The sequence below is a fragment of the Natator depressus genome, chromosome 3 (assembly GCF_965152275.1).
Source record: "Natator depressus isolate rNatDep1 chromosome 3, rNatDep2.hap1, whole genome shotgun sequence".
Taxonomy (NCBI): domain Eukaryota; kingdom Metazoa; phylum Chordata; order Testudines; family Cheloniidae; genus Natator; species Natator depressus.
In genome coordinates this window covers 48,293,898-48,317,711 of record NC_134236.1, presented here as the reverse complement: position 1 = coordinate 48,317,711, position 23,814 = coordinate 48,293,898, and the positions used below count along the sequence as shown (strand labels likewise).

Genomic DNA, 23,814 nt, shown 5'->3' with positions numbered 1-23,814 from the left:
CTACTGGATCACCTTTGTACACATTTTTGTTGACACCCTCAAAGAATTCTAGTAGATTGTTGAGGCATGTTGACTCTTCCCCAACAAATTGTGTTCATCTGTGTGTCTGACAATTCTGTTCTTTACTATAGTTTCAACCAGTTTGTCTGGTACTGAAGTTACGCTTACTCGCCTGTAATGGCCAGGCTCATCTTTGGAGTCTTTTTTAAAAATACACTTTACATTAGTTATCCACCAGTCATCTGGTACAGAGGCTGATTGAAGCGATAGGTTATATACCACAGTTAGTAGTTCTGCATTTTTGTATTTGAGTTCTTTCAGAACTCTTGGGTGAATACTATCTGGCCGGGTGACTTATTACTGTTTAATACATCAATTTGTTCTAAATCTCCTCTATTGACACTTCAGTCTGGAACAGTTCCTCAGATTTGTCGCCTAAAGAGAATAGCTTAAGTGTGGGAATCTCCCTTACATCCTCTGTAGTGAAGGTTGATGGAAAGAATTAATTTAGCTTCTCCAAATGTCTTCTTGTTTGTTTCTTTAGCTCGATTGTTCAGTGGCCCCAATAATTTTTTGGCAGTCTTCTTGCATCTAATGTACTTAATTTTATTTTTCTGTCTTTACTTGACTTTTGCTGTTCTGCCTGCTGACCCCCAAGTGCTTGCCTCTCTGCTGGGTCTTCCGCATCTCTTTTTGTTGTTCAGTTAGTCAGTGCAGCATCTCATCCTTCGTATCCGGATCCCATGGCCAAGTGTAGATCACAGCTGAAGGCTCCTTTCTCAACCAGGAGGGTTAAGATCACAGACAAGACCCTACATATCAACAGAGTGCTCCCTCAGTTACTCAGTGTGCCACGCTGCCTAACCTGTTTGGGTTGTCTCATACTCACAATAGACACACAATCCACTTCTTTTCCTCATGTGTATCCTTAATCTTTAGATTCCTACCATCGCAGAACATAGTACAGCACATGTCATAAGGATCCTTCTACCCTGCTTTTTCTTCTACACCCAGCTCACTTTCTGAGCTCCCTCCTTACTTCCTGGTCCTGCTAATTGTATATCTTCCCTTATTGGGCTAATTACCTCATTAGCCCAATCATTGCCCCCAAGTGTCACCAATCTCACCATAACTTGTTAATTGCCTCTGATTAATCCTGTAATCAGCTCTGTTTGCAATTCCCTTAGTGATCAGGGTTCTGCTGCTAGCAGTCTGTCACAGTGTGTCTACTATGGAAGGAGTTAAGTTTAAGGAAACTGTAGGGGTCTTCAGAAGAGTAGTTATTTAGAACTTCAGGCCTTGTTGGGTCCTCCATCATTTAGTTCCCTTCCTCATTTAACAAAGGTCCACTATTTTCTTTAACATTCTTCTTCTCCCAGGTGTATGCTGAAAAAAAAATACGAAGAGGCAGACAATCTGTATTAAAGAGGATGTGGGGTTTTGTATATTTGCTCAGGAGGATTTGAAAAGTGTATTTGAAATAGTAGACAATGCCCCCATACTCATCACAATGCTCATGAGGACATTGACGTGTCTGCATTATAATGAAAGAACATTTTTCAAGCCACCCACTTAAGTATTAGAAGTGGTACTGTTTAGTTTATTCAAAGTAACTACTAATCTGGAGGAAATAATGAAACAGAAAAATACTGGTTTGGAGAATCATAGAGACAGTCCATCACATCTGAATTTATGTGGAAAGGGTCCATCAGAACATCTAATTGGATAGAAAAAATTCAGTATAATATCTGGGCTTTGAAAATGATTGATTAATTTATGGGCTTATTTGGCCCTTCTTGGAGATAATAGCCTCTATAGATCTGTAATTCTATGATAAAATCAGACTGTTTTATGTTCTTCTAAATAACAATAAAGCTTAATTAGCATGTTGGCTATACAGTAAAAGGGAAAATATTTATTACTATTGTATTAATGCTACCCATTTGTATAGTGCCTTTTATTCAGGGATCTCAAAGTGCTGTGAAGGCATTACATTTAAAAAGTTCCGTAGTGGAACATAATACTTTCTATCTTACAATATGAGGGTGGCAAAGCAGATTGTGAATAGATAATCAACAGTGTATTAAATATGAGAGTCTGAAGCAGCATCTGAGTATTTATTTTCCAGCGGTTTGGCACAGAGTACAGATCTGTACACCAGTTTCTCCCTTAAAAGTAATATCAACCTTGTGTCCTAAAAACTTGAGGAACTTTGCATGATCAACATTTCAATAAAAATGATGTCAAGGGTGATTTTTGAAGGTTACTTTTTAATCATAAGATCATATAGTTGGGAGTGATCAACTAGTGACTTTTAAAACTTGGACTGGGGTCAAACATAGACATTGATGTTTGATTAAGATTTTAGTCCTGTACACAAAGAAAATTCTGGTGCTGATACAAGAAATACCAAAGAAACTGCAGTTGATATGAAGAAAAACTGTACTTTATGAAAGTATTTTGTGGTAGCTTATACATCTCTTTAGATGATTTCCTTGCTAAGTAGAGATTTACTTTATGTGGGGAGGAAATGTGAATTAATGAAATCTACTTGAATTGTTATGCTGCATCTGAAGTTATTGTCCATATTAAATATTTACATGAAAGAGACTGGTTCTTAATAGTTCTGGTGAGAAAGAAATTGATTAATTGCATACAAAAAATGGCTAAAAGGTATATCAACATGAAACTATGCTGGGTAGAAATTTCTTCTTTGTTCGGATGTTTTTGGCCACAGATGTTAGCTGTTTTGTGTGGAAATAAAGGTGTTATTTTATGAGTTTCTTAGGGGGAAAAAAGCTTAAAAACTTTTGAATGCAAGAGATGTGGTCTGAAGTGCCAGAGGACATTCATGGAACGTTAGGTGGAACCCATAGGGAAAAAAATCAACAGCAGCATCTGGAAAGGAACTATAAGTGGTTTTAGGGTTTAATTTTAATGCAAGTTTAAAATGCGATTAACTATAGGTGTTAGTATGTGAGAAATCAGGGTGAGGAAGGTAAGTGATGGAGGTATATTATGTGAAAAATAAGGATTAGGAAAAAGATATAACAGAATGAATAGCTGATCACAGCAGAATTTATAAAAACCTGAAAACATAGTTTGAATTGAGAACTGCATGTTGGCGTCATATAAAGAAAATCAGCTTGGGTGAAGAATTTATTAGTATGAGAGAGAAAGATAGGATTGGGAATTTCCTTGGCCCTGCTCTGTCTCCTTTGTGCCTGAAAGGTACAAACAGCCACCTGGCGATCCCCCTTGCACAGAGGAATCTCCAGACAATGTGAAACTGTCTCTTGGCTCCTCTCCCATCTTCTGGCATAAGGGGAATTTCAGGGCATTTTAAGAGTAGCACAGGGCATGATTGGAGTGCCATGTGCTCTACTGATCCCTGCTGGTGTAACTGCTGTTACCAACCAGCAGAATTTAGAACAATGTTAGGGTCAAGTGGGCTCTTGGCTAGCAGGACTGCAGGGAATGGAAAGGTGGCAACAATGCCAACTTTGGATCTCCCCAACCCCGAGGTGCACATCATGGTGTACCTGAGAACCCAGCCAAAGATCTTTAACTAGTAATGACTTGGCTTTGCTGCCCAAGTTTAAGGTTGCCTGTGCAACCTCAGTTCAGTCCCCTTGTGCAAATGCATTATGGTATAATCTTTAATTATATGATCACATATATTTTCTAGCCAGTTTCAGTCTCCCCACACCTGTTTCCCAGGCCCAGTCTCCTGGTGCAATCATTCCTAGATTTCTCTGCCCCTCCTGGCTTGCAGTCCCAATCTCCGTTCAAAGCCAGTTCCAGTCTCCCATGAAAATCACAGGCTGTTTCCTTCCCCAGCCTCTCCCTGCCACCCCCAGCCCGATCCAGGCTCATTTACTCCCGGATTCACCCAGATTTAGCTGATTAAAAATGTTACAGCTCATTTTGAAAATGTTGTGTTATTTTCTTTAGCAATACAATAATTTACCCAATGCAATAGTAATCTCAAATACAATTATGAATCCATTTACCAGTCAATATAACGTAAAATGGATAATTGTTAGTAGAGCTGATCAAAATATTGGATACATTTTTCACAAAAAAATAGTTGAAGTGTTGTCCTTTTATTCAAAGTCTTGAAATTTTGACTGCAGAAAATCATTAAAATTGCAAACTTAGAAAATTTTCAACTAACCCTAATTATTAACAGTTTAAAAGGCAGCAAAACATTTTCACTGAATATGCTTATACATAGAACCCTAGAATCATAGAAATGAAGGGCTGGAACGCACTTTGTGAAGTCATAAATTCCAGCTTCCTGCACTGTGGCAGGACCAAGTGAACCTAGACCATCCCTGTCAGGTGTTGGTCCAATCTGTTTTTTAAAACCTCCAGTGATGGGAATTCCACATCCATCCTTGGAATCCTGTTCCAGAGCTGAACTACTTTTTGTGAGAAATTTGTTTCGAATATGTGACCTAAATCTCCCTTGCTGCACATTGAGCTCATTTCTCCTTGTCCTACCTGGAGTGGGCATGGAGAATAGTTGATTACCATCTTCTTTAAAACAGCCTTTAACTAGCTTGAAGACTGTTATCAGGTCCCCCTCAGTCTTTTTTTCTCAAGACTAAACATGCCCTGTTTTTTTTAACCTTTCCTCATATTGTTTTTGTTGCTCTCCTCTGGAATCTCTCCAATTTGTCCACATCTTTCCTAAAGTGCAGTTATCCAGAACTGGCCACAGAACTCTAGCTAAGGCCTCACCAGTGCCGAGTAGAGCAGGACAATTACGTCCCATGTGTTACATTCAACACTCCTGTTAATACACCTCAGAATGATATTCGCCTTTTTCACAGCCACATCACATTGTTGACTCATATTGGTGGCTCGCATGGTCACCATTTAAAAATGTTATCATTCTCCTGTTCTGAGCACATTGTGGTGTTCAAGATACCACTGTTTCCTCCCTACATTCAGACTAGGAAATAACTGGTAGTAGTTCGCAAATGTGAATTGTTTTTTTTAATGGTGACATGTACAGCTTACAAGCTATGCTGGCAGACAAGGTGCCAACCATGCTTAAGTAAATGGACATTAGACTTTTGCTATCTTTGGATATTAACATGAGTGATGTCCTAAAGTGAGGTGTCCATGTTAAATTCATTAGCTGTATCAACAACTTTCAGTACCATTGACCATGAGATGTAATTGATTCATCTCTGGGATCTAGTGGAGTGGTTGGAGTGGCTCTTTAGTGTGTTCATGTTTTCCCTTTGAGATATCAATGGGTGGTGCTTGAGAAATTGGTCATCCTCTCTGAGGGCTCTCAGTTGTGAGGTCTTGTGAAATCGATCTCCTTTCCAATGTGTATGAAAGGGCACTATTTCTTCTAGATCTTCGTCGTCTTTCTTGCCTGTAAAGCACCATGCACACCAATAGCATTATGTACTGTAAATAACAGTAGGGGAAATTGTGGGAGATTTTGGCTAAGTGTCATCAGTATGCTGTTGATTCTCAGTTTTATGTATCCTTTTAATCAAACCCAGATGGCAGAGTCTAATTACTTTTCCAGTCTCTGACCAAGATAGGGATGTGGATGAAAGTGAACTGGCTGCAGCTCAACTTCGTTAAGGAAGAAATGCTGCTTGTTAGCGAGGGGAAACATTTAGGGGAATAGGAAGAGGTAAAGCACCATCTACTGAAAATATATATTTCAATTTTACTACAGTCTGTAATCCCTTATATCATCTATGGGCCCTTTCTAATGCAGACCTAGTTAGGGTTAGCTGCTCTTCAATCTCTGCCTTGTCATGACTATTGGGGGCTGGAGTGTTCTTGCTGTCAGTTCCATGGGTGGTGGAGGGTATCATAGGCTGGGGGAGGCTGTGCCTCCCCAAACAGCGGGGCATGGCCCCTCCCATGCTCCACCCTCAGGCTCCTCCTCCCATTCCCGGCGTTGTGGCCTGGCCCAGGCCAACCTGCAGTGGGGTCTCGGGGTGGCTGGTGCTTGGGCCGTGTTGCCTGCCCGGCACTGCAGCCATGCCGCCTGGCTGCCTGGCACACTGGGGTGCTGCGGCCATGCTGCCCAGCGCTGGGGCCGGGGGCCACAGTGGGGATGCTTTGGGCTTCTTCAGGGGAGAAGGGGCAGAACAGGAGGGGGAGTGGGAGGGGAAGGGGAGGAGTCTTGGGCAGAAGGGGAGCGGCTGAGGGCTAGCCTTCCCAAAGGGCCAGTTCACTGGCTGCCCATGGTCAGTTTCTGTGGACTGACTTTGAAGACATGTAGCTGGGCTGAGTCAGTGGAAGGCATGCACCTTTGGCTCTTTCTCCTCTTGGTGGTGCACCAGAGCTTGCATTTAGCAAATTTGAGGGCACAATCATAAAATGAATAGATTTGAATAGCTGCTAGTGGATATATTTTGTGTACCCTGACAATGTGGTTGCTAATATTTCTAGCACATGCCATAGTGGCTTTGATTAATACTACTTGCTATGGGAAGCTTTGTGTAATTTACATTGTTGAAATTTGTAAATAAGCATCTGCTTACCCCAGGGAATGATGTTGTAAGGGCCTGAAGCTCTTTATACATTTATTCCAGTGTAACTCCATTGACTTCAGTTGAGTTACTCTTGATGTACATCACTGTATGTGAGAGGAGAATCAGGCTCTAAAACAGGGGTCGGCAACCTTTCAGAAGTGGTGTGCCGGGTCTTCATTTATTCACTCTAATTTAAGGTTTTGCATGCCAGTAATACATTTTAATGTTTTTAGAGGGTCTCTTTCTAGAAGTCTAAAATATATAATTAAATGATTGTTGTATGTAAAGTAAATAAGATTTTTTTAAATGTTTAAGAAGCTTCATTTAAAATTAAATTAAAATGCAGAGCCCCCCGGACTGGTGGCCAGGACCCGGGCAGTGTGAGTGCCACTGAAAATCAGCTCATGCGCTGCCTTTGACACGCGTGCCATAGGTTGCCTACCCCTGCTCTAAAACATTAATGTAAATACATAAAATAATGACTCTTCATTTGTATCCAATCTCTGAATATTTACTGTTTCTTAACTAAGTTCTTATACAAGCGGCTGACCACAATAAATTAGCCTGGAAATGTAGCTTTCAACTAGTTCATCTGAACAAAAAGTCTCCAGTAAATAAATTTCTACTAGTCTAGGTCTCAGGTGTGACCATCAGTCAGAGTGTACTTGTATTACGTTACTACTGGTGTATGTTTTGGAATTGGGAGGTAAAGCATGAACTAGTTCTTTTTTTCTCAATACGGTCTGAAGCAAAGACTTCCTCAGGAGTGTATCCTGGAATTAGGGTTTGTTGTTTTACTTTTTAATTTTTAAAATAGTAAAGGATGGGGGAGGCAGATGTCCACTGGAAGCTAGTTCAAGGAGCAGCTGCAGCAAATGTTTAGTCTTCTGCTGACTTACAATATGATGATGGAAGCTCTGAAAATGGCAATACTATCACAATACAGATACCTACCAATAAATGGACACAAATCAGATGTCAAGAATTATAACATTCATAAACCAGTCAGAGAACACTTCAATCTCTCTGGTCACGCGATTACTGACATAAAAGTTGCGATATTACAACAAAAATACTTCAAAACCAGACTCCAGCGAGAGACTGTTGAATTGGAATTCATTTGCAAATTGGATACAATTAACTTAGGTTACCTTGCATAATGACTTAGCCACTCCCAGTCTCTATTCAAGCCTATTTCCCCTTGTTTTTTCCTACCCCTCCCCCCTCAGACGTTCTTGTTAAACCCTGGATTTTGCTGGAAATGGCCCACCTTGATTATCATACACATTGTAAGGAGAGTGGTCACTTTAGATAAGCTATTACCACCAGGAGAGTGGGGTGAGGGGAGGTACTTTTTCATGCTTTGTGTGTATAAAAAGATCTTCTACACTTTCCACAGTATGCATCCGATGAAGTGAGCTGTAGCTCACGAAAGCTTATGCTCAAATAAATTGGTTAGTCTCTAAGGTGCCACAAGTACTCCTTTTCTTTCTATCAAGGTAAGTATCTAGGTCGATATCTCCTCCTGGTCTTTCCCTATTTAAAGTTTTTAAGGAACAAAGAAATAGGGCCAGTTTAAAGCCAGCCTACCACTTTACATGCAACTACCATGAAGAGCATATACCAGGGGTAATATGGTTTTGTGAGCAGGCGTTGCTTTATTCTGCACCAAATGTATGCAGTGGAGAAGCCCAACTGAAAACTCGATTTACAAAGGAGTGGTGATAGTTGTGCCTTTTGGTCAGAAAGGGGCGTGATGTTGTGAGGTCACCATGGTATAAACAAGAGTGTAGCCTGTATAAAGTGTGCAGCTAAAATAATTGTTTCTGAGTCACATCCAATATGTGACTTCACATGGCAATAATATAGTAGAAAATAATGCCAGAATTCTTAACCTGGTTCATTTCTTCTGAACTTGCCCATTACGAAGGAGAAGGGAGGTGATGGATCAGGAAACAAGAATGAACATCTGTTTAATCTTTGGGGCTGTGGGAAAAGCATTCTGTTTTGCAGTGTGTCAGAGAAGCATGTTCAACACTTCACTTATTTTAAAAAAAATATTAAGGAATTGGTAGAGCTTATAATTATGCTAAGCCTAAGCTTCATTAGAACTCATTGTTATCCTTTTAATTAAACATGGAGGAAGGATTCAAAGCATGGTTTATTCTTCTGCTGGTGCTGACACTACAGGCAGCTCTGAAATGTAACGTTTACAGTCTGTGGTGTGGGGCTCATTATATACTGCAAGCAGAGATTGAGGCTTTAGATAGTATATAGAAACAAGTAAAGGATTTTAAGAAGTAGATGCTTCTGAGGCTTGTAAAAGTGAAATTAAATCTCATGTTCTTAGTCACAGTTTTAGAGTGAGAAGTTAAGAAATAGTCTTCACTTATTTAGGGTAGGATCCACAAACGGACTGAGGTGTTACAAAGCTGAGTGCCGCAGGGCCTAATGTTCAGGCACCTACAAAATGCAAGAATAACACTGTGATCCAAAATACTGACTTAAGTGCCTAGGCGCCCTATACAATGCATGGGAAGAGATAGGTGCCTAAGAATGCATTCTTCAAAAAGCCAGCATGCCATGGTGGAGTTGCCTAAGCTTGCCAGTGGGAGTTGCCGACCAGAGGGGTGTAGCCAAGCCCTTCCACACTCTCAGATATAGGTGCCTAAGTCCAGGCTGCAGGAAGGCACCTAGTTCTATTCAGCAATCCACCTGGAGCTAGGTTGCTTAGGCACCTAATGTATTTCTTGTGGGAGGAATTAGGTGCCTGCCTCTCTCTACACAAAATGGCCGGAGTGGAGGTGCCCATCTTATAACATTTAGCCCAGTGATTGGTGCCCTCTTGTGGGATGTGGGAGACCCAGGTTCAAATCCCTTTCTTTGCCATAGGAGAGAAAGGATTTGAACAAGCCGCACATCAGAATATCCCATAGTTTAGTAGTAAGAGCTCTCTCCTGCGAGATGGGAGACCCCTGTTCAGATTTTTTCTCCTCCTCTGACAGAGAGGGGAGAAATGAACCTGGGTCTCCCACATCCCAGGTGAGTGCTTTAACCACTTAAAAGTTATAAGGTGGGGAACACCCTCTCTTCCTCCTCACAGATTTTGAATGGGATCCAATCTGGTAGGTAACCTCTGAAAAACGCCTACAGGATCAGTTCCCACATTTGACTTAGGTAGTCAAATGCCTGTCTGCCCCTGGGTTGTGGATTGCTTTGGGGAATAGGCTAGACACCTAGAGGGAGGCAGCAGTGTGCTTGTCTAGAGGCAGAAACAGATTCACCTAGGGAGCGTTTACTCTGAAAAACATAGAGTCTAGGTGCACTTAGGTTCCTACAGGGCTCGGTGGGCGTTTTGTGCAATGCAGTGGAGCCAAAACTGGGACTTGCATGCCTAAACCGGGGATTTAAGTGTCTGAGTCTGGGGTTTAGGTGCCTATGTACTTCCGTGAATACTTTTAGTCACTATAGAGGGAAATACAGAAACAGCAATAGAAAGTTTTCAGGTTCTCTGAGTTTCTATAGCCAATGCTGAATTTTATGGATACACAGAATTTTCGAATATGTTGAAACAGAATATACTTTATAATCCTTATAGTGTTTTTAATTCTATATACTGTATTATATGTTTTGATACACCATGTTTCCCAGGTACCCACTGCAATGGAAGAAAGTTGATATAAATTGGCAGAGCATACCAGGACTTTTTCTAAACACTGCTCCACTGAATGAGTGAAAGGTTTGAAACTGACGCATAGTGCTTCTGAGAATTTGTCAAGTTCACTTTACTGCTCTGCTCACTCAGAGTGCTGAGAGTGCTGCGTTGTGGTTTGGTTAGAACCACAAAAATATTCACAATTAGCCCTGCTTCAAGTTTGAAATGTAATCCAAAACCAGTAGTGTTTCACTAGAGATTGTGCTCTTGAGCTTTATGCATTGTTTGTCCCTTTTTCCTTTTTGCTCTAGCAGCCTATCAGATTTTTTCTAGTTGCTCATGAACTGTTCATGGCATATTTAGAATTCAAGTTTGACTTACTGGGATAGGTTATATGAGGCAAGTGACAGGTTGGACGCCCTATAATGTTTTGTCTTCATCTCTGAGTGGCTGAGTGTATTCCATGTGATTCCGAGGTTCAGCCAAGCTCACAAGAAAAAATATAATCAGATAGTTTTATCAGAGAAGCTACAGTAGAGTTGATATCTTTCTGACCAAGTGTAAAGCAAAATAGTGGGGGAGTCAACAAGACGCTTTTACCTAGTTCCTTGTGTGACTCTTGCAAGTCATGCTTTTGTGGATCTATTACCTCCTGTAATTCCTTTGGGAATTGTTTTATTTTATATTTGGCCTGACAGAAATTTACTTTTGTATAAATGGAAGCTGCTTATTTGTTTTGCTAATATGTGAGATCTGTTGTTGCATATTACTGAGACCTACAGGGTATTATGTGAGAAAAAGACCTGCACATATCTTTATAATTCCCTGTGTTAGTGGAAAGTGAGTTAGTGGCACATTTTGCTTCAGATAATTCTCTTTTTTATGAGGGGAGCTGTATTTGTATAACTGACATAATTCTATTTTGCTGTCAGACTGAAGTCCAGTGTATTATTTCTGGACAGAGGCCTACACACTCCAAAAATGTCCTCACTCATTGCTTGGAAACTGCCTTTATTTAAGTTTAGTCTCATCTCATATCTCTTATGCATCATCGTATTTCCCACACCACAAGGTGGGTCAAAGCCATGAAAAAGTGCAGCAGCAGCAGTGGGTAGCATGCTCACAAGAACAACTGACAGCATCAGATGGACACTGCTGGATGCAGTGGGCCAGAGGTGGTTCCTTAGCTTCTTCAGCACTAGCCATTTCCCAACCTGGCATTTCTACTTAGAAACCTCTGAGAACTTCTTCCCTAAATATCCTTGTGACGGGATGTGCCCCTGGAGTGAAGCCTGGAAGCTGTTGAACCACTGTGCCCCTAACTATTCAGCTGGGTTGGCCTCTCTCCATGCTCTGCCAGTGACTCACAACCAGCCCCCTCTGAGCCCTGTTATCATCCAACACAACAGCAGGTGGTGCCACACACCCAACTGAGTCACCTGAGTAGTTTACCTAAGCCACTCATGGACCAACACTGAAGGCACCAACCAATTTACCAGCTCCCCAGCCTTGCACCCCTACTGGAGTATAAACCCAGAGTTATACCATCTTGCACTGCACAGGGATCCCTATGGTGCAAGCTCATTAAATTAGTTCTCTCCCCCCTCGATGTGGGAAAAATATGCAAAGGTCTTTGTGCACAGAGCTAAGATTCCTTAACACTTCACTCAAAAACACACTGGTTAAGATAAAACATTAAACAAGTTTATTAACTACAGAAAGATAGATTTTAAGTGATTATAAGTGATAGCAAACGGATCAAAGCAGATTACGTAGTAAATAAAAACGCAATCTTAGCCGAATAACAGATTTAAAATTTTTATTAAAGCAAATGTTAAAAAATATATATAATACATCGGTTGAGAAAAGAGTGTCTGTACATCTGGGTATAGTGCTCAGATTATCTACAAATACAAAATTTGTTTTTAAAGTCATGTGATACATAGAGTACATAATCAGCAATAACCCAAATTTAGGTGAATAGATTTAACAATACCGTTTAGATATTAGAATCCGAATACTCGGGTACATCACTCATTAAAAATTGTACAGAGATTTGGCTGTGGAAAGCAAAATATAACAACGAGTGGAGATTGTCCCTCAGTAATTAAGAATTAGGTAGGTTGTCCATTTAGAAAATACAATCCACGAGGAAAGTATTTGTTACTTTCCTGACTGCGCTTCTCATTGGCACTCCATGGTATTGTCAATGGCTGGTGATGTGTTCTATGTAGATGTCCCTCGACCACCTGATGGCATCTGACACCATGAGATCACCTTCGGAACAAACAGTCTGTATGGTAACACCCATTGTTTCATGTTCTTTGTGTATATAAAATCTCCCCACTATATTTTCCACTGTATGCATCCGATGAAGTGAGCTGTAGCTCACGAAAGCTTATGCTCTAATAAATTTGTTAGTCTCTAAGGTGCCACAAGTACTTCTTTTCTTTTTACAGATACAGACTAACACGGCTGCTACTCTGAAACCAGAACAAACTGAATTTTCAGTGTAAGGAACATCTGCTGAAAATCCAGGCTTCAGGTATCAAAAATTGATAGGCTGTGGGTGGCCAAGAATCCACCTTATCAGAGTTCTTTTCTGATTTGTGTTGCTCTGAAAGGAGATCAGAAACATGTTTATTGCCCCAGAAAAAAGACAAGGAACAGGAATTACAATCTAGTGCATTGCACTAACCCTTAGGACCTGTTGCTTAAATGCTGGCATTTGACTTGTTGCCCTTCTCATATGTGGAGAGTTGATGGTGGCTGCAGTTGTGAGGTGGCAGGAGTTGAGCTGGGGAGGGGGTTGGATCTGAACTGAGATGGGTGGTGGGTGCTGGTTTGCTGGGTCTTCATTCCCCCGTCCAGTCTTTCAGGTACGTACATCAGCTCCACCAAAAATGTAGGCTGAATGTACGGCTTGAAATTTACAGTTTTGATTCAGATTATTAAGGTTCTTAACTCTTCAGCATCATATTGTCATTAAAAGCTGATTCTCATAAGCGCTTCAGTGCATTAAACCCCTGACTTGCAGTCACTTTGCCAGTCTCTACCATTTGTTCTCTCAGCATGTCAGACTTTTGCCCATTTGAAGGCGCGGTAATGGAATTCTATCCTCTGCAGTTTTTAATTAGCAGATTCATTTGTAACTTTTAAATCTAAATTGTCAATCTTCCTGATTATTTATACATTATCATTTGTGTTTTTACTTGCTTGTGTTGACTTTGTTGAAGCCCTACTATGTACGTATGAATATAACTAAATCAACCAACCAGCGTCTTTTAGGATGTTAACCCAGCATTGGTATTTACATTTTGACAATCTAAAGTATGCCTGTGGTTACTATTGTGAATCTGTGGAATAAATTAGCCATTTAATGATATCATGTTTGATCTGGTTTGTCTTTTGTTTTAAACCGTCTTGCTGTAGTCTAGTAATTGTTGTCATGTGTGAAGTTATAGTTGAGTGATGAATGGAAATGACTATGGAAGTCTTAGAACTTTTCAATACTGCTGGAAATCCCCTTAGCATGTATCCAGTTGGTGAAGAGTTGAATACACTTCATTTCCTCCAGTAATGCCCTGAAATATCTAATTCAATACTTTTCCATGAGCTCTCACACACTCTTATAAGTAAATGTTAATGCAAAACTTCTAACCGTTTTCAGTAGGACAATAGGAAATCAATAAGAAATCTGGACAAAAGTAATAAATATAAGCTTATTTGTGTCAACTTCATTAGCTCATTAGTCAATTATTTCCCCTCCATCATCATAACCTTACATATTTCTGGGCTGCTCAGTGTCAGACAACTTCAGCAATATTTGTTTAGGTGGCCTTGTTGTGGTCTGTTCGTATTGGAGTCACATTTTGTGGCCTGTGGAGAAAGCAATCTCCTTTAATTAAAAAAGGAATTGAGGGGGTACCATATAACTCTGTTATTGCCACTCATTGTTAGACGGATATGTTGCATTGCCCTGATATTTAGTGATGACATATAGTAAATTTAGAATGTAGCTAGATATAAATTAATTTAGAACTATCATATACATAGATGCAGGAAATTTATAAATTTACAGTCCCCAATGTCAAATTTACCAATCTGGTCTTGAATAACTACAGTGTTTGTTAGATAGTCTCTTGCTTTTAGGCAACTCAACTGGGATTTTCCAGCAGGATGTTAATAGAATTTGAACAGTGGAATTAACTTTATTGAGAATCTTGAAGCTTCATTCTCCAGAGACTGCTTTGAAGTTTTAGAGAGAAGTGAGGGATGAGTAAGTGACCCTGGAGGGACACAGAATTGGGGGACTTGTGCTGGGGACCATAATTTCACAACCTGCCAGAACTAAATATCTAACAGCTGGATTCTGCCTGGCCCTCGTGGTACAATGGGAAAGGACGGAGTTAAGGAGCCTCAAACCCTTCTTGTGCAGCTTGTTTAAGTGTCAGGCAGAATTGCAATGGGGAGCTGCAGGATGTTTCCTTGTGCTCTTTCTGGAGTGTAGTGCCTTCACGTCACGCCCCAATGCAGCTCTGTGACTAAATGGCAAAGCTGAACGCTGTGATTGCACAAGACAACTGCCTGGAAATATAAAACATATGAAACTGGAATGTATTGCTAATGTGTAGCTGGAATGTGTTCCTCCTCACCAATTTAGTTGGCTAAATAAAGCTCTAAATGTCTAAATCAGCAACAGGTTTCTATGATTTTCTGTGCCACACAGGCAGCAGAAGGCCAGGGATACTGGCTGAGCAGCGGGTGACATTCAGATAATCAGCAGAATGATATGCTTGCTGCTGAAGTCCATAGAAACCAAAACTCATGTTGGGAAATTCTGTGGCACTCTGGAGCTGTTTATTTAATTTGAAGGTTTATTATATGATTTGTTTACAATTATGGTTATTTTAAGAGGATTATAATGCTATTATTAAGGCTTAGTTTAAACCTCTATTCTCAGCTATTTATAACTTGGAGAAAAATGTGTCTATGCAGAAATTTGGCATACAGTGTCCCAGGATGGGTAGTGAGTCCTTTTCTCTCTTTCTAAAATTTGGAAAAAAAAATCTTTGGCTGCTTTCTGTGTTGAAGGAGGCAAACTTTTTTTTTAGTGGTTTTATATGCATTTTGTTCTCTCTTGGCAAAGCCTTATACGTGGGGATAGGGGAACAAATTTTCCAGGCTTTTAATCTTTTATGTCAACCATTTCCTTTTTGATATTCCAAACAATGTACTTTGAGTAGTCGTTACTATTTAATATAGCCAATACATAGTTCAGTAAATAGTAAACTACTCAATATTTATAATAGCTATTTCTTATATTTTGTTGCATCTGATTCCATAGACGTATAAAATGATTAGGTCAACACTTGCTCTTGAAACAAAAAAAAATGCATATTTGATTATATGTATAACATAAATGATTGTATAGTTTTATAAAACTCCTCCTTTCTTTTACCCCGTCAGAATGTACAGTGTGATTTCATTTTTCTTTTCTATTTGTTTTGCGTTGATTTTTTTATGTCATGTGGATTGACTGCTGGGGAACTTACATGTCTTCTTCAAATCTTACACTTTTTAATGTGCAGAATCAGAGCTGCATTGAATAACTTCTGCTTCATATGGTTCTCTGTGACTGGGGAAGTGGAGGTTGAACTGAACAGATTTGTTCCCCATAAATTACATGTAAAGTTGTGAAACAAAGTTGGACATATGTTCCGATGGAAGCCATGCACTTGCAGTAACTCCTAAGCCCCAGTGGGAGGAAGAGACGAAAAGGGTCGGATATGCTCTTAGGTTCTGGTCTTTGCATGTATTTGCTGTCCCCAAACAGAGGTAGATTTCCTCTTTTCTTCCTTCATTGAACTTAACTGTCCAGTATCCTGTCCTACCCAATGAGTATTCATAGACCAAAGGTCCTTCATTATATTCAAATAGTTCTGGCATGCCATTTAGTGTGAAAGGCTACAGCCCCTTTCTTTTCACAGCTGTTAAACACATGCTAGCCAGACAGCTGCTTCTTTCTCCCCCTCTTGTCTGCTTGGATCCACTTATACTACTGTATCCCCCATGTACCGCTGCTTGGTTGCCACCTTAAAATGTCCACCACAGAACTGTTGTCCTCTCCACCCTCCCATCATCCTCTGAAATTGTTGACCCAGTGCCCAGTACAAAGTAGTGTGGGGCTATTTAAATTGGTCTGAGGGTTTGGCCCATTGATTTCTATGGAAGTCTTGCCACAATAAGAACTGAATAAGGATTTACAGAATTTGGCCCATAGAATGGAAAAAAATATGGCAACCAAAGTTTTCTGTGAAATTTTTTTGTGCACTAAATATAAGGTTCAGTTCATTTAATCCATTTTTGCTCTTATTTTCAGCCATAGTCACAATTTTATTCATAGCTCAGCCGTGGCATTTGTCATGTAACAACAATTACCTGATAATCATGAAAATACCCAGATGTATGCCCTTTTTGCTAAAGCCTTGCCATATTTGTGAAAAGAACTTTTTTTAAAAAAAGAAAAACAATATGCAGCAGATGTGAAAGTTTTTTACCTTCAAATTTAAATAGGTTTATATTCTCAGTGAGTGTGGGCTCAGCGTGGGCCAACAAAGTTTTAGCTCACCAGATGTTGAATGTGATCTCATAGATGCTATACAGCTGTTTTCTATTTCTTTTTTTACTGTGCTCAGATAAATGTACACTAAATGCATTGATTTTTATTGTATTTTTGGAATGATTGTGCATATTACTACAGTGAATTTAATATAATCTGTGGGGCACATATGCACATAGCATCCACTGAAATTAGTGGGAGACAATATGATAATGCTATAAAGGTATATTACTGTGCTGCTCTGTCCCTTTCCAATACTTCACTGGAAAACAGAAGTTCTCCAGCCACTAGGTTGAAACTGCAGTGACAGTGCAAATAAGACTGGGTTGAAAGATGGATTTTACATCCAGTTGTGAATGCTGTGAAGTTAGGGGTTGTTTTTATTCTTTGCAAGAGTGACTTCTCAAGTCTAGATCTGGTTTCTGTGAAAGCTGTGTCTCCTGTATTCATGAGCCTTCCCCATTGGTCCACAGTTTCATTGTTCTAGTTTAGTGGAACTTAGCAGTCCTGGGAGGTCATGGAGGGAGTGGCATTCTCTCAAGTAGCAAGAATTAATCCCGTAGAGGGCTTTAACTGTGAAAATGAAGACATTGAATTGGACTGCATTCAGTGCAGTGCAGAGAACACAGTGTCTTCCAGAGCTCTTGATAGTATCATGTGCTTCCACACTATCCCTGCCCCAAAATGGGTCTGTAGTAATATGTCCAAATTTAACCATTTGAATTGTTTTTAAAGACGTACAGGTTTTCTTCCTAAACTGCTGTAAAACCATTTCAAAAGGTCCTGAATTTAAATACGTAGGGCCTTAATTACAATAGCTCCCCACCTGTCCATTTGATTCAATATCAGACCAGCCAAATAACAAAAAAGGGAAATTTCATTTCCCTCCATCTGCTTTTGTGCCCCACATTCTCTGTACTCCCTCTTCTACTCCTTATATTTTCCTTAGTCTTTTGACCTTATTGCTGCCTTCCTCTCCTCTTCCCACCTTTTTAATTTGCTCGTACACCTATATACGTTTTCTTCTTGTCTGGCAAGTACCTTCCCTATTCTCTTTTAAATCCTATTGAAAGTCTACCTCTTCCAACATGTCCTCCTTCTACGTCATCATTAATAATCTCTTCACCCTTCCTCCCCTTGACTTGTGTGTCTCAGTCTTGTCTGATGTATGGCTCAATCTTTTACAACATTTACACACATGGGTAACTGTATTCTCATCTTAATTAATTAGCCTCTTACTCTACCTTTTCATGTTCTCTGTATGCATATCTATCTATCTTCTTACTATATGTTCCATTCTATGCATCCGATGAAGTGTCTCTAAGGTGCCACAAGTATTCCTTGCATAATGACAGGCTTCAGAGTAGCAGCCGTGTTAGTCTGCATCTGCAAAAAGAAAAGGAGGACTTGTGGCACCTTAGAAACTAACAAATTTATTTGAGCATAAGCTTTCGTGAGCTACAGCTCAGTTCATCGGATGCATTCAGTGGATCCAATGAAGTGAGCTGTAGCTTACGAAAGCTTATGCTCAAATAAATTTGTTAGTGTCTAAGGTGCCACAAGTCCTTTTCTTTTTACAAGTACTGCTGTTCTTTATTCAGTTGGGCTCCCATACATAAATGTTTACAGGATTGGGCCCTTAGTTTCTAAGCTTTTTGATATAGGAAATATGTTGTGTGTCATAAAGCCCAACGTTCATTTAAATAAATACATTATATTTAATAATAATTTATGACCCTGATAGAGGAAATATAAAATGAATGCAAATAAACTCTGCTCCTTCACATCTTCCCCCATCCAAGGTGTGCAACATGGCCTCACAGAATTTTTTTAAAGGCACCCTGCAGGCATGTTTCTTTTGCTGTTGATAAAATGACTTCATACCTGGGTTTACAAGAAGCAGTGATAAAACTGATAATATGTTAAACATGTATTTTTATTTAACAGTGAATCTATCATTTTGTGTTTCAGGAATTTCAAATATCTGGACTTCCTGACTATGTTAAAATTGTAGAAGTTGGGCCAAGAGATGGATTACAAAATGAAAAGGTAATTTATGTCACCATCCATTTTTGCATTGTTTCCATGTGGATGCTTATCATTATGTACAATGTACATGACATAATTTTTAATCCTTTTTCACCTAATTAATTGGTTATTAAATTGGATATTTAAAATAAATAGCAAGCCATGACTGTTTTGTTGTGTTGAGATATGCTTGCTTTATTATTGCACCATCCTCCATCTCTACTCCTCCTGTTTGTTTTGTCCATCAGCTTTATGATGTCATAATCTGGATTGAAAACTCTTTGGTGCAGGAAGTGCCTAGCACTCTGTGGCAATGATCCCTGTTCAGCACTCTTAGATGCTACAATAATAAATTAAAGCTTTATCATCCTTCCTGAAGAGCAGCCTATGGGAGAAGAAAAATAACTTGCCATAAACTGTGCAAGATTTCTGTTTCTACCCTATCTTCCACCTGGTACCTGGGATGGGAACTGGATGGTGGCCTAATGTAGTGGGAATAAAGCTGGGCCATGTAAAATTGGACCCAAATGCCATGGTTCCTAACCATATCCCAGAATAAAACACCCCTTTCCATAGGCAGCATGGCAGATTCATGTACCTCACCATGGCTGGAGTGTTAATATGACAATGGGAAAATTAATTACTGGGGGTTTTTTTTGGCTTTCTTCCTCCCAGTGGACCAGTATACAATGATTGCTTCCTGGGTCCCCTCTCGTCTGTGGAGACGCTTTATCCCCACCTCTGCCATCTCTTGTGAAGCCATCTGTTTACAGTGTTCTCATTGAATGGCTTCTTCAGACTCCAGGGAAGGGGTGGAGAATGGAGTGGGCTCATGCATACTGCTTCCTGGGCCATTGTGTGTTTGCTACCCACTGCCTGCCCACAAGGGGAAGAGTATGTGGTCATGGTTAACTACTTTAAATGAAGTATGGATGCTTATTTTGTACTGTGGGCATTTTATTTGCAAAAGGTACTTCTTGTATGACGGATATTTTACAATGAAATGCTTCCATATCCATAGGTTACAGTTCCCACAGATATCAAAATTGAGTTAATCAACCGACTTTCCAAAGCAGGCTTGTCTGTAATAGAAGCAACCAGTTTTGTTTCATCAAAGTGGGTACCTCAGGTAGGTAAAATGCACACAATTGAGAACTGTTTCAGTTTACGTGCCACACTATTCAGAAATGAATTAATTATCAGAAGAGTCAAAGCAGTTGAGTTTTCTCACACCCTAGCTAATAATTACATGTAAGAGAGTACAACTGAGCTCACCTACTGTGTTTTGTAAAATTAGCTGTTGCAGTGAGATCCCTTCTATAGTTCTAAAGCCTTAAATTCCACCTGGTCCATAGGGAATTTTGGGCCAATTTTTAAAGGTATTTAGGTGGCTAAAGATGCATCTACCTTTAAAAATCTGGCCCTTCCTGTGTGGCATGCAGGGTGAATTCCAATGAATCATGCTGAGCTCTTTTAAAATAGACACTTGTTTTTCTCAGATGGATGGAACTGTAAGGCTCCAGAACCCTAAAGATCTATTGGTATCATTATAGATGTTTGGCATCTGTCTATGGCCATATGGAGGTTATTCAACAGCAGTTATAATGTGTATGTTATATGCTACTTTTGCTATGTACCAGCAGAAACAAGGCGTAAAATCCTGGCCTCACTAAAGTCAATTAAAAAACTCCAGTTGACTTCAGTGGAGGCAGGAGTTTGCCCAAGGTTTGATATTGTAGACTAAGTCCTGATCGGTACTCAGTGCCTTCCAAAAGATGCTAAGCATCCTCAGCTCCCACTACAGTTGATTGTTGTTGCAGTTAAAGCTGAAGAAAATCAATTATGATTTATATTTCTTAAACTTATTTACAGAAACCTAATTACACACTTGCATGCCAAAAAATACAGGCTCATTTGAATTTATAATTTCTGGGTGCAATTAATCTGATTGCATACACATGTCAAGTAATTGCATGTACAAATGATCAATTATGTGTCTAGCCATTTGTGAATGCACTCACCTATTTAACACATGCAGACTCAGTCATTCCATATAGAAATACACTTGTATTTTGCATCTGATTGTTTGATGGTTCATGGCAATGAAGTCTTGTGCAGTTAATTGTTTGTGCTTTATGTAAATTAAATACATGCAAAGGTATATCAAGCATTTTTAAAAACTTTCTAAATCTAAAATGTTTATTATTTTAATTAACCTTTATTTCATTCTACAAATTTAAACAGAACAGAAATAGCATTGCAACTAGTACAACATTCATCATCTGTGCAAACAGAATTTAGTGAAGGACAGTACGCAGAGTATTTTAACCAGGGGTATTTTACATAGTACTAGAGTGATAAATACTTGAAAACCATTGAAGTGAGAGGGAGAGGGTTATAAGTTTTGATATATTGTTTTTGGTGCATATTGTCTGTTAAAATGTGTGGAAAATATTTCGATTTAGGATATGTCTACACTACGATATTAGGTTGAATTTATAGAAGTCGGTTTTGTAGTAAGCGGTTTTATACAGTTGATTGTGTGTCCCCACACAAGTGCTCTAAGTGCATGTAGTCGGCGGAGTGTGTCCACAGAACCGAGGCAACCGTCGATTTCCGGAGCGTTGCACTGTGGGTAGCTATCCCACAGTTCCCGCGGTCTCCACCGCCCATCTGAATTCTGGGTAGAAATCCCAGTGCCTGATGGGGCTAAAACATTGTCGCGGATGGTTCTGGGTACATATCGTCAGGCCCCCGTTCCCTCCCTCCCTCCGTGAAAGCAAGGGCAGACAATCGTTTTGCGCCTTTTTTCTTGAGTTACCTGTGCAGACGCCATACCACAGCAAGCATGGAGCCCGCTCAGCAAACCGTCACTGTATGTCTCCAGGGTGCTGGCAGACGTGGTACTGCATTGCTACACAGCAGCAGTTAATTGCCTTTTGGCAGCAGACAGTGCAGTATGACTGTTAGCCGTCGTCGACGTAGTCCACGGTGCTCTTTTAACCGACCTCGATGAGGTCAGGGGCTCCTGGGCAAACATGGGAGTGACTCAGCCAGGTCATTTCCCTTTTAAGTTTAGTCTCATGGTGATTCAGTCCTACTGGCAGTGCACTGTCTTTTAACCTCCAGCCAGCAGAAGATGATGGCTAGTTGTCATACTGCACCGTCTTCTGTCGAGCACCCAGGAGATGACGATGGCTAGCGGTCGTACTGCACAGTCTGCTGCCAGCAAGATGTATAAAGATAGATGAAGTGGCTCAAAACAAGAAATAGACCAGATTTGTTTTGTATTAATTTTCTCCTCCTTCCCTCTGTGAAATCAACGGCCTGCCAAACCCAGTTTTGAGTTCTATCCTTTAGGTTTTGAGTTCTATCCTTGAGGGGGCCATTCAGTTTCTCGCAAAGCCACCCCCTTTGTTGATTTTAATTCCCTGTAAGCCAACCCTGTAAGCCATGTCGTCAGTCGCCCCTCCCTCCGTCAGGGCAATGGCAGACAATCGTTCGGCGCCTCTTTTCTGTGCAGACGCCATACCACGGCAAGCATGGAGCCCGCTCAGATCACTTTGGCAATTAGGAGCACATTAAACACCATGCGCATTATGCAGCACCGGAACCTGGCAAAGCGATCCCGGGCGAGTAGGCGACGTCAGCGCGGTAACGTGAGTGATGAGGACATGGACACAGACTTCTCTCAAAGCAGGGGCCCTGGCAATGTGGGCATCATAGTGCTAATGGGCCAGGTTCATGCGGTGGAACGCTGATTCTGGGCTCAGGAAACAAGCACAGACTGGTGGGACCGCATAGTGTTGCAGGTCTGGGACGATTCCCAGTGGCTGCGAAACTTTCGCATGCGTAAGGGCACTTTTATGGAACTTTGTGACTTGCTTTCCCCTGAGGCACAAGAATACCAAGATGAGAGCAGCCCTCACAGTTGAGAAGCGAGTGGCAATAGCCCTGTGGAAGCTTGCAACGCCAGACAGCTACCAGTCAGTCGGGAATCAATTTGGAGTGGGCAAATCTACTTCGGGGGCTGCTGTGATGCAAGTAGCCAATGCAATCAAAGATCTGCTGATATCAAGGGTAGTGACCCTGGGAAATGTGCAGGTCATAGTGGATGGCTTTGCTGCAATGGGATTCCCTAACTGTGGTGGGGCCATAGACGGAACCCATATCCCTATCTTGGCACCGGAGCACCAAGCCGGCGAGTACATAAACCGCAAGGGGTACTTTTCAATAGTGCTGCAAGCTCTGGTGGATCACAAGGGACGTTTCACCAACATCAACGTGGGATGGCCGGGAAAGGTACATGACGCTCGCATCTTCAGGAACTCTGGTCTGTTTCAAAAGCTTCAAGAAGGGACTTTATTCCCAGACCAGAAAATAACTGTTGGTGATGTTGAAATGCCTATATGTATCCTTGGGGACCCAGCCTACCCCTTAATGCCATGGCTCATGAAGCCGTACACAGGCAGCCTGGACAGTAGTCAGGAGCTGTTCAACTACTGGCTGAGCAAGTGCAGAATGGTGGTACAATGTGCATTTGGACGTTTAAAAGCGCGCTGGCACAGTTTACTGACTCGGTTAGACCTCAGTGAAACCAATATTCCCACTGTTATTACTGCTTGCTGTGCGCTCCACAATATCTGTGAGAGTAAGGGGGAGACATTTATGGCGGGGTGGGAGGTTGAGGCAAATCGCCGGGCTGCTGGTTTCGCACAGCCAGACACCAGGGCAGTTAGAAGAGCACAGGAGGGTGCGGTGCGCATCAGAGAAGCTTTGAAAACCAGTTTCATGACTGGCCAGGCTGCGGTGTGAAAGTTCTGTTTGTTTCTCCATGATGGAACCCCCCACCCCTTGGTTCACTCTACTTCCCTGTAAGCTAACCACCCTCCCCTCCTCCCTTCAATCAGCACTGTCAGAGGCAATAAAGTCATTGTTGCTTCACATTCATGCATTCTTTATTCATTCATCACACAAATAGAGGGATAACT

The 23,814-nt window shown here is 40.8% G+C and overlaps 1 protein-coding gene across 6 annotated transcripts in view; it reads left to right on the top strand.

Moving 5' to 3' along the window:
- The window catches only part of HMGCLL1 (3-hydroxy-3-methylglutaryl-CoA lyase like 1), a 109,970-nt gene that overhangs the window by 8,935 nt on the left and 77,221 nt on the right, over positions 1 to 23,814 (top strand). For 5 of the 6 annotated variants that reach the window (XM_074947845.1, XM_074947842.1, XM_074947840.1 and 2 more), the window contains exons 2-3: positions 18,767 to 18,844; positions 19,845 to 19,952. Coding sequence is in view for 5 of the 6 variants with exons in the window: in XM_074947842.1 (XP_074803943.1) it covers positions 18,767 to 18,844; positions 19,845 to 19,952 (186 nt within the window). In the remaining variant the exon portion in view is untranslated. The remainder of the gene's footprint in view (positions 1 to 18,766; positions 18,845 to 19,844; positions 19,953 to 23,814) is intronic. The other variant, XM_074947843.1, reaches the window with a different exon arrangement.